Source organism: Vicia villosa, unplaced genomic scaffold (genome assembly GCF_029867415.1).
Source record: "Vicia villosa cultivar HV-30 ecotype Madison, WI unplaced genomic scaffold, Vvil1.0 ctg.000799F_1_1, whole genome shotgun sequence".
Lineage (NCBI taxonomy): Eukaryota > Viridiplantae > Streptophyta > Magnoliopsida > Fabales > Fabaceae > Vicia > Vicia villosa.
Window position 1 is genome coordinate 624,208 of NW_026705354.1, and position 17,460 is coordinate 641,667.

At 33.2% G+C, this 17,460-nt stretch overlaps 3 protein-coding genes and 2 non-coding genes across 5 annotated transcripts; 4 read left to right on the top strand and 1 right to left on the bottom strand.

Annotated features, from left to right (window-relative positions):
• Nucleotides 1-945: 945 nt before the first annotated feature.
• On the top strand, nucleotides 946-2,686 carry LOC131631273 (small ribosomal subunit protein uS19x-like). The gene is made up of 4 exons (XM_058902069.1): nucleotides 946-1,103; nucleotides 1,189-1,337; nucleotides 1,491-1,548; nucleotides 2,310-2,686. Exons 1-4 carry the CDS (start codon nucleotides 1,101-1,103, stop codon nucleotides 2,556-2,558), a joined length of 459 nt encoding a protein of 152 aa, XP_058758052.1. The 5' UTR covers nucleotides 946-1,100; the 3' UTR covers nucleotides 2,559-2,686.
• Nucleotides 1,786-1,868, top strand: LOC131631301 (small nucleolar RNA U30). Its single transcript, XR_009292646.1, has one exon. It is a non-coding gene; the product is annotated as a small nucleolar RNA U30 (small nucleolar RNA).
• Nucleotides 2,026-2,108, top strand: LOC131631300 (small nucleolar RNA U30). Its single transcript, XR_009292645.1, has one exon. It is a non-coding gene; the product is annotated as a small nucleolar RNA U30 (small nucleolar RNA).
• A 6,014-nt stretch (nucleotides 2,687-8,700) lies between the features above and the next one.
• Nucleotides 8,701-11,136, top strand: LOC131631298 (4-hydroxy-3-methylbut-2-enyl diphosphate reductase, chloroplastic-like). Its single transcript, XM_058902100.1, has 10 exons — nucleotides 8,701-8,972; nucleotides 9,062-9,258; nucleotides 9,337-9,516; nucleotides 9,613-9,744; nucleotides 9,853-9,927; nucleotides 10,011-10,116; nucleotides 10,217-10,311; nucleotides 10,398-10,583; nucleotides 10,673-10,759; nucleotides 10,915-11,136. The coding sequence occupies exons 1-10, from the start codon at nucleotides 8,750-8,752 to the stop codon at nucleotides 10,978-10,980; spliced, it is 1,347 nt and encodes a 448-aa protein (XP_058758083.1). The 5' UTR covers nucleotides 8,701-8,749; the 3' UTR covers nucleotides 10,981-11,136.
• On the bottom strand, nucleotides 10,948-14,166 carry LOC131631297 (cytochrome c biogenesis protein CCS1, chloroplastic-like). Its single transcript, XM_058902099.1, has 8 exons — nucleotides 13,733-14,166; nucleotides 13,059-13,278; nucleotides 12,867-12,978; nucleotides 12,362-12,634; nucleotides 12,002-12,267; nucleotides 11,736-11,892; nucleotides 11,578-11,661; nucleotides 10,948-11,417 (listed from the first exon to the last, which is right to left on the bottom strand). Exons 1-8 carry the CDS (start codon nucleotides 14,097-14,099, stop codon nucleotides 11,274-11,276), a joined length of 1,623 nt encoding a protein of 540 aa, XP_058758082.1. The 5' UTR covers nucleotides 14,100-14,166; the 3' UTR covers nucleotides 10,948-11,273.
• Between the last annotated feature and the right edge of the window lie 3,294 nt (nucleotides 14,167-17,460).

Sequence of the window (17,460 nt, forward strand, 5' to 3'; positions counted from 1 at the left end):
CAATAATCATTCGTTCTGATAAAGTTGAAATTCGATTGTCCATTGGCACGCGTCACTGACCATTGAAATGAGAATTGTTGTGAAGGTTCAAGAGCATGAGAAACAACATATGCAAGACATATAAGACATAGGAAAGAGGAAGTCATATGGATACTTTTGCATGTTTGTGATTGTATGAATACTTTTGTATGTTAGTTCATGTTATGATATGCAATGTTAAGTTAAAGTCACCACAACGTTAAATAATTCACAACAACATAAATTCTAAATAAGTCACAAACATGTAGGCAACAAATAATGTTAATGAACAAACATTTTAAATCTAAATCAATCCACAACGGACAATGTGTGCTATATGCGATGCGATATCATAAATCTTGTCATCTAGGTCTACCAAACCCATGACAATATCTCCTCGCAATATCCCTATTAGGTATATCACTTAATTTGAGTATAATTTTACCATTTCTTCCTCTTGTCCTCACTAAAAATAAAATAAATTATTAAAAAATTGGTCTATGGAATTTTTAAAAAATTCCTTAACACCCTACAAAATTATCGCATTTTTAAAAATTAAGTAAAAATCATGTATTTATACCAGATTTTTCTAAAAATTTGATATTTTCTCAAATATATTTAATGTCTGTTTAAAAATCTGTAAAAATACATTATTTGAATGTATTTATACCGAACAATATAAAATATAAAAAAATCAATATATTTGATATCGAATTTTCTAAATGTCCGATAAATAAAAAAATAAAATTTTAAAATGAAAAGACACTTACTTATAAATATCTGATCAATTGGAGCCAAAATCCGAGACGATCCAATTATTTTTAAGAAATCTGATAATTTATTTTTAGTTAAAGGGATATTTTAGTCAAGTTATTCAAGAGATAGGGGGTGTGATGTATTACTTATAGTGTGCAAAACATAATCCTGATGTAAGAGTAGGTACAAGCCCAAACCCAATTAATTACCCTTTGTAAAAACATGTCGTCAAGTCGGAAGAAGAAGAAGAAGAAGAACAGCCCTGTTATCCACATAGCCGCTGGTAGAAGAACCCTAACCGTGATACCTCAGAAACTGTTGCAGCCATGGTGAAAACCTTTTTTTCTCTCTTTCAAATTGCATTGTTGATTCATTCATTCCATTGTTAGATGATTTATTCCGTTAATTTTGCAGGCAGATGTTGAACCCGAGGTCGCCGCACAAGGAGTGCCAAAGAAGAGAACATTCAAGAAGTTCAGTTTCAGAGGTGTCGATCTCGATGCTCTCTTGGATATGTCCACTGATGAACTCGTTAAACTCTTCTCTGCTCGTGCTCGCAGAAGGTATATATTTGTTTTTCAATCGTTTTATTTTAGGATCAGATCTATCTAATGGTTTGAAAAAAATGTGAAGAAAATGTGTTTGAAGATTTATTTTTATTTTTATGTATTTTATGTTTGTTTAGATGTTGAAGTATCTCTGCATTTTAATTTTAGGTTTCAACGTGGTTTGACCCGCAAGCCTATGGCACTCATCAAGAAGCTCCGCAAGGCGGTGAGTTTTCTATTTATTCACGTATTTGTTCATTCAATTTGTTAATTCTTGTTGATAGTTAATTTCAACGAAGAGGTTTGAGTTCAAAGAGAATTGAAAATGGGGTATGTAGAAGGAAGAGTGATGTTATAATGGTTGAGCAACTGAGAAATTGTTTATTTAAGGAATGAACTGATTGGATGTGCATTTCGATCAAAGCTTTTTCTTTTATCTTTTTTTGCATTGACAGTTTGCAGGTGCTGTGATGATTAGTTGAAATAATCTCGTTAATCTGATATATCATGAGGATAACTTTCATATCCATTCGTTACTGTCTGAGCACCTTTCTTCTTTTTCTTCCCTACTGTATGCCATTTTTACAATTTTTTGTCAACAATTTAGTATTTTAAACTTGACTTGTTTCAGTTATCTTTGTATATCCATGGTCTGTATGATTAGGTATCTAATTAATGCATGTTTGAGTTTACAGCTTGTGGGTGCTGTGATGATTAGTTGAAATAATCTCGTTAATCTGATTTATTATGAGGATAAATTTCATATCCATTCATTACTTTCTGAGCACCCATTTTCTTCCTCTGTCAACATTTTAATATCTTAAACTTTGGGTTTAACATTTATACTTCAGGTATTTCATCAAGGTCTTGGCATAATTGATGACATGCTGATTTTAACAAAGTCACTACTCATCTAAGCATAAGCTTACTTGGTTATGTGAGGCTATGTTGTGTTTGATTTTAACCACAGTGTATATATTGTGACAGAAAAGGGAGGCACCACCTGGTGAGAAGCCGGAACCAGTGAGGACTCACCTCCGTAACATGATCATCGTTCCTGAGATGATTGGTAGCATCATTGGTGTTTACAATGGCAAGACCTTCAATCAAGTTGAGATTAAACCTGAAATGATTGGCCATTATCTGGCTGAATTCTCAATCTCTTACAAGCCTGTTAAGCACGGTAGGCCTGGTATTGGTGCTACTCACTCCTCCAGATTTATTCCTCTCAAGTGAAGATCATCATGGATGCCCCTATCTATCTGTCAATGGGAACTTTCCCCTGTTTTAATGCTACTTAAATATTTGATTATGAACCCCAAAATTTTGGATTGAGTTATTGTTTATTGATGAGCTTTTTTTAACTTTCCGTTCCTGCATTAACTAAGGTTTATAGATAGTGAGATAGCGACCATAAAAAGCTTGGAAAAATTATGATGGACGAGTTCACTCATACATCTTACTTTGGGTGGATGCGGAAAGTATTTTTGATCCGCAATTAGGTGTGAAATCTAATAAAACTGCCTGGTACACTAACTGGCATATCATGTGTGTATGCTGTCAAATCACATGATATGTTATAGTTACATGGTTTTTAATTTGAACTATAGTGTAAAAATAGTTGAAATATAATATATTGGTATCTTATTTTGAAAATTAAAAATATGTTAAAGATAAATATATTTTTTATTTATTTTATATATTATTTTTAATTTTTATAAATTTTCCTATATTTTTAAATAAATTAGTTTTTCAATCCATTCAAATTCCCAAATAAAACCTAAAAAATTTAAATTCTTTGAATAAATATTGTATTTATTCTACTAAAATTATCATTGAATTAATAATAAACAAATTGAATGATTATAATTAATTGCGAGTGATCAATGTTTTAAGAGGGAGATTATTCAAAATATGTATGATAAGGTATGTGTTGTCTGTTTTGAAGAAGACGACTTAGAGCATTTAGAACGAAGAAGACGACTTAAATCATTTACTTTTCAAATGTAAAGTTAGCCAAGAGCATAAGAGAACGAAGAAGACGACTTAGATCATTTATTTAGAGAACGAAGAAGACGACTTAGATCATTTATTTTTCAAGCGTAAGGTTAGCCAGAGAGCATAGGAGAACATTTACAGTTGGTTGGGTATAAAGAACTTAGGTGCTTTTGAGGTGTTGACTCAGTATAAATTATTCACACAAGCCCTTCAAGGGAAAATTAATAAGAAGAAGCTGAGCTTATGTTGGCCAACTACAATATGGTCAATTTCAAACGTGTGAAACAACATTTTATTTAATGGTGATTTTTTTCTTTTTAGATGATCTTGTTATGAGTATCAATGTGTTGTCTTGATTATGGCATGGTATTGGTATCAAAGGTAGAAGTTGCACAATAATGTATAATTGGTTGTGTTCTCCTTTTGATTATCAAAAATCTTGATTGAACTTTGTAAATGGGCAGTAGTACCCCGTGTACACTACTTAATATACTTTGTTTATAAAAAAAAAATTAAAATCGGGTCGGTCATCAAACCGTTGAGGGTACTGAGTCATTGGTTTATTTGTCGAATTACTGAGTCATTGGTCGAATAACATGATTAACATGGATTAAATCGGATAATTCGATTGAATAAGTCAGTCTCTATAACAAAACTATATAGTTATTAAATTGATCGAATCAGATGACTTTGTCTCTAAAAAATGACACCTACAAGATTTTAAAATTTTAAAATGTCATAATTTCCTAATTTTATTCTTTAAATTTAAATTCTAAACATAGTCATCACACACAACAAAATACTATAAAATAAAAGTTCAAATAAATTTTGAACAAATTATAATTCTAACATAAACTGAAAAATAAAATAATTGTTAACAACCCAATGAAATATGTGTATGAAATCACATAATTGAGTCGTTAATTATGGGTTGGAAACATGATATAATAGTGAAGTTACATAAGTACATAAATCTCGCATACATTACATAGTATGTCAAAATAGTACAAAATATAAACGAGAGTCATCATAATAGTACAACGTAAATAATATAAAATAATTAAGGTAAATCCTCTTAAAACTCCCATCATATAATCTTTCATTTGCCTTTAGTTATAGGCTGCTCGCCTGAAAGATTGTGATAACAATAGGGGTGAGAATAAACTATATCATTGAAGTTCTCCTATGTTAGGAGTCATCTCGACCATATAATTTTACCTACTAATTCTTATCCCAAAGTCCCTCGTCTATACCATTTTTTATTTCACACAACACATAATAGAAAGGAATGCAAAATCGTATATCTAATCACACGGATCCTGAGTCATCAGAATCATAAATATATTATCCTTAAGGAAAACCATTCCTTAAGGATAGTATACTATCTTCATTTGAGACTGTTACTCCTCAAGGTATGGTATCAAAGATTTACCCACCTTCCTATTTTGGGACACACTCAAACATTGGGTTAGCAATTAGTATTAGACACTATGATAAATTCAACCACAACGTATCACTTCATTTCTGAATTATACTAGGCCCTATATATAGGTTGGTAACACACAACCATAACATATCACATCATTTCTAAATTCGTACTGGGCACTATATATTGGTTGATATTATTCGTTCATAGTATATCACTTATCTCGATTAGTATTATGCACTACATATCGATTGAGAAATTCAACCATAGTGCATTAACCATCAGAGGGACAAAACTGCTCAAAGAATTGCATTCTCCATACAAACGAAGTTGAAACAACTAAGGTGATGACCAGAACGTCATGACCATGACCATCGTCACCTGGTGCTGACGGTCGTCACAGGACCCATGCCCGTCATTTGGGATTTGGAGCGTAACAGTCAGCCCGTCATCGCTGCCAGGTCTCAAAATTATGCTAAAATGTATTAAAACCAGCCCAAACATAACTTCAAGACTATTCTAATTAGGGGTGAAAAAATGAGCCCGGCCCGTTGGGCATGTCCGTTTTCCCCGCACTTTAGCGCAGGGCGGACCAAGAATTTAGGCCCTCACCCTGTGTTGTGTCCGCCTTGCCCCGCCCCGTTTTTTCGCGGGCTTTTGCGAGCATGGTCGTTTACATAATTTTTTTGTGTTTTTAGACTTAAAAGGTGCAGTGCCCGCGAGCTTTCCCCGCCCCGTCCTCACTTTTTTTTTTGCGGGATGGGCCTAGGTTTTAAGCCCGCATCCTCAACTATGTTCGCCTTGTCCCGCCCCATTTTTCGCGGGTTTTTGCGGGACGGATCTAAACGGGGCGGACATGCCGGTTTGCCACCCCTAATTCTAATACATGCAATTCAAATATAAACACCTAAACCTGGTATAAACAAGTACTTTCATATCAACGCCCAAACACTATTTTATTGTCATAAGTTACATTTAGTTGTTATTATTATGTACATCTTATGTGTTTATAACATTTAACATATTTGATTTTGTCAGAAGATGAAATAAAGAATTTAACTTTGGTGGAGATAGAAATATTGTGGTAGAGCAACAATCAATGCTTGAAAGATTTCTCAACTATGCTTCAAGCAAACTTGTCTTTGATTTCTAAATCTCATAACCTCCTTATTTATGACGAACTTAATTATGATCGCAAATTCTACATTTAGAGCACCAAACATTGACTTCCACAATAACTCAAGAGCAAATGAGCATAATTAAATATCGTGAATGAGAATTGTGGTGGCATTTCCATCATACATCGGTATGGTGGAATCAGTAAACATTCATTTAGAGTGCAATTTCTGTAGCACTTAGATCAGAGGGAGATATTGTTCTGATGGTAGCCTTAAGTGGAATATCATTATTACTTAGTCATGGCAGAACGACAATCTAATTAAAATTCACCATAGCAATAAATATCTTTGAGAATTCTACATGTCGTGTCAAGTCAGGTGACCCTTTAGCTAAATTAATTATTATGTAAGAACTTATTATTTGGGATGAAGCTCTTATAGTTCATAAATATTGCTTTGAAGTTATTGATAAATATTTTAGAATATGCTTAGAGTCTTTAATCCAAAAAATTTGAACCTTCCCTTTGAGGAAAAAGTTGTTCTCTTGGGCAGTGATATCAGGAAAATTCTTCATGTCATTCCAAAATAGACGAGACAAGATATATACATGCTAGCGCTAATTCTCCATACCTTAGGCATTTTTTTTTCGGGTTTTAACATTGACAAAAAATATAAGGCTCCCGTCTAAATCTTCTTCTTCGGATCTCAATGATGTGAAAGGATTCACAAATTGGATTTAAAAATTGGAGAAGGAAACATTAGAGAAAATAATAACAACAGAGCTGAAATTGAAATACAAAATAACTTGCTGATAAAGAATACATGTGACCCTATTGCTTCAATTGTTAATACCACAAATATATCACTTTTGAATAATATGATTGATTCTTATTTTTTTTAGAATATGACAATATTAACACCTACAAATAGATATTGTTGATACATTGAACAACTCCATTATGAATTTGATTTGATGAAAAAATATACTTAATTGTTGATGGTCCATTAACTCATTATGACCCATGAGTTAAGAATCAAAATTGATATTCCAATAATGTATTGAAAAATATTGATCAATAATCAGGTTTATGTAATGATACTCAACTTATAATTACACAAATGAGAAATTGTGTGCTTAGGCAAATGTCATATTACAAAGTATTATTGGACAAAAGATTTATATTCCGAGATTGTCTTTGACTTCATCTTATGCTAGAATTTCATTCACATTCCAACGAAAATATTTTTTTATTATTGTCTCATTTGGAATGATTATCAATAAGAGTCAAAGTCAATATTTTTAAAATGTTGGTATATATCTTCCAAAATCTGTATTTTCACGTGGTCAATTATATGTTGATATTTCAGGTGTAACTTTACGTAATGGGTTGAAGGTGCTTATATGCGACGATGAAGATTATTGTCTTCAACAAAACTCATAATATAATTTACAAAGAAATCTTTCAAAGTGTAACATATTTTATGTAATTTGATTTTTATTCTATGAAAACATTAGTAATAAAAAAAAATTATTTCTTCTTAAAAATGGAGATGATACTAAGAGGATTAAGTACATTTGAACCTTGAACCTTGGTACCTTTGGTGACTTTGTATTTATATCTTTCTAAACCATTTTTTCTTAAATGATTCATATATCATCAAATATACACACATGAGGCACATAAATTATCAACTACAATAGGCAACTATATCATCTTAATGTGAATGTTTTACATCACATTCACTCAGTCAACAACAGAGACTTAAGGAATGGGCAACAGTCTTTAAAACAAATTAAAAATAGTAACATTTTCAAACCTAACACCACTCCCCCATGAAATACCATGCAATGCAAAAAACCACAAGAAACTGCATCGACTAGGGGTGATCGCGGTGCGGTTTGGGCGGTTTTGACGAAAAAAATCATCCGAACCGCAAGCGAAAAAATCGTGCGGTTTGGTTTGGTTCGGTTGGCTTTTAAAAAAAATCCGAACCAAACCAAACCAAACTAATGCGGTTTTGTTCGGTTTGGTTGGTTCGGTTTTTACAAATATTTTATTGAGCCATACATACACATATAGATGACAACATAATTTTGTATTTAGACATTTATACACTATCAAATAACAACAAAACTCGTCATATTTTGACAACAATTTTCCATTTAATATGTAAAAATTAAATTAGACAAAAGTGGAATATTAAACATAAAATAATAGCATAAAACAATATAAAAAATATTATAATGAAACAAAAAAATAGAAGAGACGAGAGGTAGTGAAGGTGAAAAAGAAAAAAAGTTGGGAGATTAGAGAAGAAGATGGGCGATAAAAACGAAACTGAATTACGGAATATTTACATAAAAATGAGAAGGTGAAAATGAAAAAATATAAGAGAGTAGAGATTATAGAAGAAGAGGGAAGATGTATGTGACAAAGAAGGTGCGATAATATTATTAGAGATTTGAGAAGATCAGGAATGAAAATATATGTGTAAGAATGAGAAAAATTGTTGGTAATCATAAGGCTAACGTATAATAGGTTTAAGTTTGGGTTCGTTGTGAGTAAAGTAAAAGTTAGGTTGTAACATAATGCGGTTTGATTCGGTTTGGTTCGGTTTACAAAATACAAACCGCAAACCGAACCGAACCGCGCGGTTTTGTTAAATAATGACCCAAACTAATCCGAACCAAATGCGGTTTTTTGCGGTTTCGGTTTGGTTTGGTTTGGTTTGCGGTTTTCTATTGGGTTGGTTTGGTTTTGAGCACCCCTAGCATCAACATCTATTATATTTTATTTAAATTATCTATTAATTTAACTAAAATCATTCAATACAATACATAACACCAGAGGAATATCCGCTGTCTTTTCTTGACTCTACCTTCAATGGCTTTCCGTGCTCACTTTTCCCGTCTCCCCGCAACTCGCATCGACGTTCCTTCTCCCGCCATAATCCGCTGCCAGAATGTCTTCTCAGTCCGTTGTTCAGCCGACTCCGATTTCGATCCCAAAGTCTTCCGAAAGAACCTCACCAGAGGTGAGAATTATAACCGCAAAGGCTTTGGACACAAGGAAGAGACTGTCAAACTCATCAAACACGAGTACACCAGTATGTTATCTTTTTTCTTCCCTTTTTATTTCTTCCAAGTCAACACAATTTCGCTAACTACTCGTGTCCTTTTTCGTTTGTAATTTCAGGTGAGATCATTGAAAAATTGAAAGAAAATGGATATGAGTATACATGGGGAAATGTCACTGTTATGTTAGCTGAAGCCTTTGGTTTTTGTTGGGGAGTTGACAAGGCTGTTCAAATTGCTTATGAGGCAAGAAAACAGTTTCCTAATCACAAAATTTGGATTACCAATGAAATCATTCACAATCCAACTGTTAATAAGGTATTTATGTTATTTCCTATCATCTTCGACGATATAAGAGTTTGTTAATCGTTGAGCTTTGAGAAATTATTGATACAGCGGCTAGACGAGATGGGCGTGGAGAATATTCCTATAAGAGAAGGAAAGAAACAATTTGAGGTTGTCAACGAGGGTGATGTAGTCATATTGCCTGCTTTTGGAGCCGCAGTCGATGAAATGTTGATTTTGAGTGAGAAAAATGTTCAAATCGTTGATACAACTTGCCAGTGGGTTTCAAAGGTGAGGGTAGTTTTCGATTTTGCCAGTTTCCGTCGATTCAGTTCATATATCAGTATGCAGATACTGAGATTATTTCCTTGATGGATTGTTTTGAAGGTATGGAATGTTGTTGAGAAGCACAAAAAAGGGGATTATACCTCAATAATTCATGGTAAATATGCTCATGAAGAAACTGTAGCTACTGCTTCTTTTGCTGGAAAGTACATAATTGTGAAAACTATGGCAGAGGTTTGTCCAAAGTTTCTGCTATTAGTCAATTTTATGTGCGGCGAATGCTTTAACTTGAAGAAATTTGTTATAAGTTATAACTTTTGTATAACTGACAAACTTATCCAGGCTGAATATGTTTGCGATTATATTCTCGATGGTGAACTTAATGGATCCAGCTCAACCAGAGAGGCATTATACGAGGTGCAACTTTTGTCATGTGGTCGATATTGCATTCAAAACCCTGTAATCTTTGATGTCGTGATTATTTTATTTCTCTTGTACAGAAGTTTAAATTTGCAGTTTCTAAGGGTTTTGATCCAGATCATGACCTGATAAAACTTGGCATTGCAAATCAGACAACAATGCTCAAGGGAGAGACCGAAGAGATTGGTTAGCTTTTATCTTTTTTGGAGTTAGCAGCATAGGGATTCTCTAGTGATCTATTGATAAATTATAACTAACTGCGAGTCTGCGATTTCATCGGTTCAAGGTAAACTAGTAGAGAGGACTATGATGCGCAAATTTGGCGTGGAAAACGTTAATGAGCACTTCATAAGCTTCAACACAATTTGTAATGCTACTCAGGTATTTATTTACACTTCTCTAGTCCCTTGATGTTCTAAACATATCTTTATTCTAATCAAACAGTTGTTTTGATTTTTTCCTTTTAGGAGAGACAAGATGCTATTTACAAGCTGGTAGAGAAAGACATGGATCTTATGTTAGTAGTTGGTGGCTGGAACTCGAGCAATACATCGCACCTGCAAGAGATAGCTGAGGAACGCGGAATTCCTTCTTACTGGATTGACAGTGAGCAAAGAATTGGTCCAGGAAACAAAATAGAACACAAGTTGAATGTAAGCATTGATAAAAGAGATTCATACATCATCAACTGTTGTTACCTCTTTTTCACTATCAATAAAATGTTTATGTTTTCATCTTTCAGCATGGCGAGCTTGTGGAGAAAGCAAACTTTCTACCAAAGGGTCCATTAAAGATCGGTGTAACATCTGGTGCATCCACACCCGACAAGGTACTTTCTCTTGCCTTGTATGTGAAGTAATAAAAACTTGTGGCTTGTGTTGCATTTTTTCGAACTTCAAATGTTATTCCTTCGATTCAGTTTCTGCTGATACTATCCAATTAAAGTTTGTTGAACAACGCTTTGCATCATTGATTTTCACACAGGTTGTGGGAGACGCGCTTATGAAGGTGTTTGACTTGAAAAAGGAAGAAGGATTACATCTTGCGTAAAGTAGGTTTGCTTAACTACATTGTTAAATGTATGAATTATAGGATCTGTTACACTTTAAGAGCGTTGGTATCTGGCTCTATTAAATAAAAATAAATGAAATATACATGTAATATACTATAAGAGGTTTGATATCTGCAAAAGTTCTGTTGATTGACTCGACTCGTCCATGGGATCCAATTCGTATGGTTGTATGTCCAAGTAGTACTCTATCATTACTATATGATAGTCCATATAAGTAGCTATCATCCAATTGAAGAGTCTTTTATTTCTCACCTTCATGTCTCAAAAGCTATCAGCTTTGCTTAGATAGAGATGATGATTCAACTATTTCAGGGATTTTGTCAAGCAAGAGGTTCATCTCGTCAGGAAACTCTAACTTTGCTCTGTTTGTCTTTCCTCCGATAACGACTGTTGTCCCGTCTTGTAAGGCCCATATCTTTCAATTGACCAAAAAGTTAATTAACATTTCGATGAATAATTGAACATGGATAATGAAAACACAACCAAGCTACCGATTGTGCATATGACATTTGTAACGAAAATCTAAAAATAAAATAATATATTGGAGAAAGAATGATATAAATGTAGGGACTCGCCTGTGAGTGAGATAAGTAGCTGATGCAAGTAGTGAGCATTAGAGCACCAAAACCAGCATATACAACTGGCACACCAGGGTCAGTCTGCATAAGCATTAAGCAGTGAGTCAACAGCTAAGGTAACTTAACTAATATCGGTTATAAAGGAAAGCTCGCACCTTCAAGTCCAAGCCACTACTCCCTATTGCATCAACAATGACAATTTCTGAGCCATCAATGTTGATGGGGAGCTTTGAATTAGGTCGTCTAACTCCGGCAATTTTCCCTTCCTTATCATAAAGGACAATTGATTGCAGGTCACGAGCAAGCATAGATCTAAAATTCGACAAGAGTTTGTAAAAAGAAGGAGAAAATGCACATAAGAACAAAGAGCTTCCAAATATCGAAAAGAATATTTTGTTACGGTGGATAGTTAAACACTTACATTCCCTTAACATTAGGAGAGTTAACATCTCCAACAGGTAGAAAAGTACCATAAAGTTTCTTATCTCCATTGATCTTAAGAGGTGCCATAGCCAAATTAAAAGGTCCTTCATTGTCCTTGATAACTTGTAGAGTTGAAATACTCCAATCCGTTTGGTATATGGTGATACCCTCGTATCTTAATGGATCATTTACACTAATTGTTTTCCTCATTACTTCTTTCCCATCCATGTTCAACAGGGATAGATCGGTGCGGAACTGTGAAACCTGTAACATCAATCAAAAAACAAAATTGTCCATAAAAATTGCAGAAAACTTTCATAGCACCATTTCATAGAAAACAAAAATCAACATTTGCTACCTCTCCACTTTCAAAATAATCCATAGAGAATCTATTGACATGAATCTCTGTATTAAAAGCATCACTCGGAACAGAAAGAAAGCCGGTAGGACCGAGAACATCTCCTACGACAAAATTCAGCCCCTGAGGCACATTGACTGAACCTTTAAAGCTCCCTGCAGCACTTAAAGTTCCTCCACCCATTATCAACAAAAGTGCTATATGAACTCCAACTGGGGCTAGCCGACCGGCAAGTCCACGGAAAGCATACAAAGTCGGTCCTTTCAAAAATACCTATAATCCAAAGTTACATTTTGTCATTACACATAGAAGTATTCAAGTGAAGTCTATTATTGGCCAGTAACTATAAGTGCTTATGTTAAGCTATTTCTATAACAAACGGTAAAATGAAGTCAATATTTCCATATAAGTTGTTTTTATAAACTATCTTGTTAAGCTTATGGAAATAAGCTGAAAACAGGTTATGAACATGTCATAAGTATAAATTATGGCACGGAATTATTACCTCATACCCAGCTCCCATTAATATAGTACCAACATCTTGGATTGACGCGCTAGGCAACGATTCTGAAAACTCTTGCTTGCGTATAACCTCGGCAGAGTGCATAAATGACCATCTACGAAACAAATTATGTCTTGATCAATCAAGAAATTTCACAAACAAAGCATTATGATCACAGAAAATTGAAAACCAAACCTTTTAGAAACCTTGATGAGTGGGAGCTGTGTTGTGTAAGTGCAGGCCATAAGGGAAGCACCAAGAAGAGCCAACATTCCAAGAAATATAGGTGCAGAATACATGTGATCGAAACCAAGAAAGAAAATCCATCTCCAAGTAAAAAATCCTAACACAGGATGATCTTCAGGGTAGTTCTGGAAATAAAACTCAGGGGTCTGACCTTGATCAATAAAAGTGCCTGGCATAAAAGGCCAAGTCTTGGTTATTATATGGCCTTATTAAGTGCTTATAGCATAAAAGCTTATCATGCAAGTACTTATGTATAAGTTATTTCTATAACAAAAGATAAAATAAAGTCAAACTCTTTTAATATAAGCCATGAATTGTTTTCAGAAGCTCTTCCAAATAGTCTCATAAGTGCTTATGCTTGTAGATAAGCTCAAACAAGCCAATCCAAACAGGTCTTAAAGTACATTAGCTACAAGTTATATTATCATAGGCTATCTAAAAAGCTTATGGAAGTAAGTATAAAAAGAGCTCATGCATGTGTTTTAAGCTGATTTCTTAAGCTCTCTCAATCAGTCTCAAGTGCTTATATTAGTATATAAGCTCATATAATCTCAAGTCAATCCAAACACGTCCTATGTAAAATTTTGAGAAATAGAGAAAAGAAGAAAACTTTTGATACATACCCAATCCCATTAAGAAAGCAATGGTGAACATTTCCCCAATAGCCAAAGGCAAATTAGAGAGAATCTGCAACACTTTCTTGCTCAACTTCTTAACCAAACCATCAGTGCCTTTCTTTTCCTTTGATTTTGAAGAAACATCATTATCCTGTGTGAGTGGTGGAGGAGAAGCTTCTGATAAGACAATCTTCTGAGACAATAAGTCCTTCTTGCCCACTTTTCTGAGGCTGCAGTTGATGGTGAATGAGAGGGTGTGAGTTCTGATTGAAGCATAGTTAGTGTATGAGGATGGGTTGAATTTGAAGAAAGGGTGAAAGGTGGGAACTTTGAGAAAATGGGTTTTGGGAAGACATTGATTTGAATAGTTCATGATGGGAGTGAAAGATGTGGCAAAGGAAAGGAGTGTGTGTCATCTCTGTTTTAACGACCACAGCGGTTTCTCTATCCATATCAACAGATATTTTTAAGATTTAAACATGGTTTTAGTTTTTTTTTTTTTTTAACAATTTTTTTTGTCTAATAAATATGTCACTTTTTGCTTTTTTGATATTTTTATTATCAAATCATTTATGTAATGTTTATTTTATTTTGAAAAATAAAATCAAATATTTTATATAGTATAAACATCAATTTTAATAGGAATAATTATTTTTAATAACAGCAAACTATTTGGATGTGCAAAATTTATCTTTGAAAAAACTTTCAAAAGCATAAATAGAAAGTGGATCTTACTAAGTATCATAATAATCAACAAAAGAAAAATTGCATTGATTGATCTAATTACACATGTGTTTTCCTCTTTAAAAATGTGACGTATCTTGAATCTAAAAGAGTGTATAATGTGTAAAGTATTCTTCTACTTAATTAAAATATATCAATGGACAATATTCACATTAGAAAATGCATGAATGATCAGCATTTTGTCAATTTCAAGCTAAAGATTTCTCTAATTTCTCTTGTGAGCATATATTCGATAGCATGCATGATTCCAGGCAATTGAGCTTGAAAGGATGTGCAAATTTCAATCTTAATTGAGAAATCTCCCAATAATATTTTTAAGTTATTTTTAAATATGCCACCACAAGTTGATACTTAAAGATTTTCTCTGAAAAATTCATTTGTGTTGCACTTAATCCAATTATGACTAGGTGTGGGAGAATTACAAAATTTAATAATTGTAAACTAGTGAATTGAAGAGTACATGTACTTCTTGAAAGAAGTAGATGTCATATAGACCAATTGTTTAACATGAAGAATGTCTCTATCAAAATCTATTTTATCATTTTGAAATCTGATACCATTTCTTGTATGTCAAGTTTGTCAAATTATTATTATAATGTGAGTCATGATCAGATTCTGAATTTGAGATCTCTAACTTTTAACAGCAAGTTTGAATAGGCTTTTGTAACTAGTTTAATAAATGTTAATGCCAAACAATTGCTTCATCTAATGTAAGAAAAGTAAGGTGTACATGCATCTAAGAAATAAGTGGTATGCAGTTTTCACATCATGATTGCAGAGAGAGCAACTTGAAACCATATGCATTCCTCTTTGAATCAAGTTGTCTTTTTTTGCAATAATAGTATGCATTAGCTTCTAAGGCACTAATGACTTAGCAGGTGGTATGTAGGGATGCCAAAAACATTTTATCAAAGAAGGCTCTGTGTGAACCCTTATGATACATTCGTAGGAATATTTAAAAGATAGACCACCATTTGAAGATCATGTCCAAATGAGTTTATCAGCAATAGTATTATCAAATGATACGTTAATCTTCAAAATGTCTTCAACAATTTGAGGAGCCAAAATTGATATGTCATGAGGATTATTCCAATTAATGTCTTGGATAATTGAATTGACCTTAGCAGTTTTCATAACTTGAATATCCACTAGTAATATTAGGTATAAATCTTTAATTTTGTATCTCAGCCAATTATCAGTCCATAAACAAATGTTCTTTCCATTATCAATCTACCATTTACTATGTTCCTCCATAAAAAAAAAAACAAAGTGCTTACTATCACACCATATTGAAGAAGAAATACTATGTATGATTAGTTTTTTTTGCATGAAGTATCTAATAATAAGTATTGAAGACCATTGATTATTGATAGTCAACAACTTCTAACAAATAGATAGTAAATAACTTTGTTTATTATCTTAATATCTCTTAGACTAAGATCTTTTTCAGACAAAGGTAAGCAAATAACATTCCCAGATATAGTAATCAGTTTTCTATTGTCTATGATACTCGTTCACACAATTTTTTTGTTGCAAAAATATAGTTTGTTAAGAAGATCGTGGTCATTCATAAATCCTAAGACTATACAAAAGCATATCTTAAATGACTAATTGAACCAATATGATTCTATCCAATATAAAAAGAATGTGGTCCTTTCAAGTAACTAATTTGGCCAATACTATATCTGCTATGATCTGAGAATGATGAGTTCTAAGCTTACCTTTGAATATAGAAATTCCAAGATAGTTAAATGGTGGATGCCCAATAGTGAATCCAAGCATATATATGGGCTTACATTTTGTTGGACTGGTGTGTTTACTAGAATTTTTTTACCATTTTCTTAAAGGAGATGGTTAATAACTTAAGCATTTTTCCTTGTAGCTTTACAAAATATCATAAGATCATTTGTCAAAAATGCGTGGCTATGAATAATTGTCTTACCAACTAATATGCATGTCAACTTACTCTGATCCACCAACATAGGTAACAACCTACTAAATGCCTCTTCACAATACATAAGAGCAATGTAGACAGGTAATCTCTTTGTCTCACTCCTTTAGAGCAAGAAAAAATTATGCAGTTTTTCTATTTATCATGATTGATAGTTTGAGAAATGTAGAATGGTAAAAATTTAATCACAAAACTTTCTTGAAAGTCATACTACCTCCAAAGGATTTCTTGTCTAACATAGTAGTGACTTTTAAAGTAATTTCAATAAACTCATAAATATGTGTTCCCTTAACGAAGTCTCTTTGGTGTTTAAAAACAACTTTATGAGCTAAGATGGTCAACCTGTCTACAATGATCTCAGTGATGATTTTGAATTGAAAATTTACAAGTGCAAGAGGTCTATACAACTCAATAAAATATTCTCCATGTTGTTTAGATATAAAAATCACATTAGCTGAATTGAGATTAAAAAAAATCCAACCTTGTTCAAAAAATTGATTTACTTAATTGATCACGTCAGTCCCTACTATATTTCAATAGGCTTGAAAAAATTATCCCATATATTCATCAAGGTCTGGAGCAAAATTATTCCCTAAAGTCATCAGGGAAAATTTCATTTTTACCCCCGCTTCCAGAGGTGTATTTCTGAAAGCACCTTAATATATAACGTTGAATTGTTCCGTAAATGCATCTACGGAACCGTTTAAACAACGTTAAATAAATGTTTCGTAGATGCACATACGAAAGAAATCAACGTAAAATAAAATAAAAAAATAAAAAGGTGTTTATGGAAATACACCTCCGAAAGCAAGGGGTATTTTTGGAAACCCACAGGGGTGGGATGAAAAAATGTCTAAATCAATTATTCCTTAACACATTCTTTCAAAATTGGACATGCACATGCAATGAATCGATCGGATCACACTGATTTTTACCGGATCAATTGCAACAATGGTCTGATGACCTTACCAGACTGCTATATCCTCCGGTTCAAAGTCTAACCGGTTCGACCGACCGAAATGATCCTGATTTTAAAACT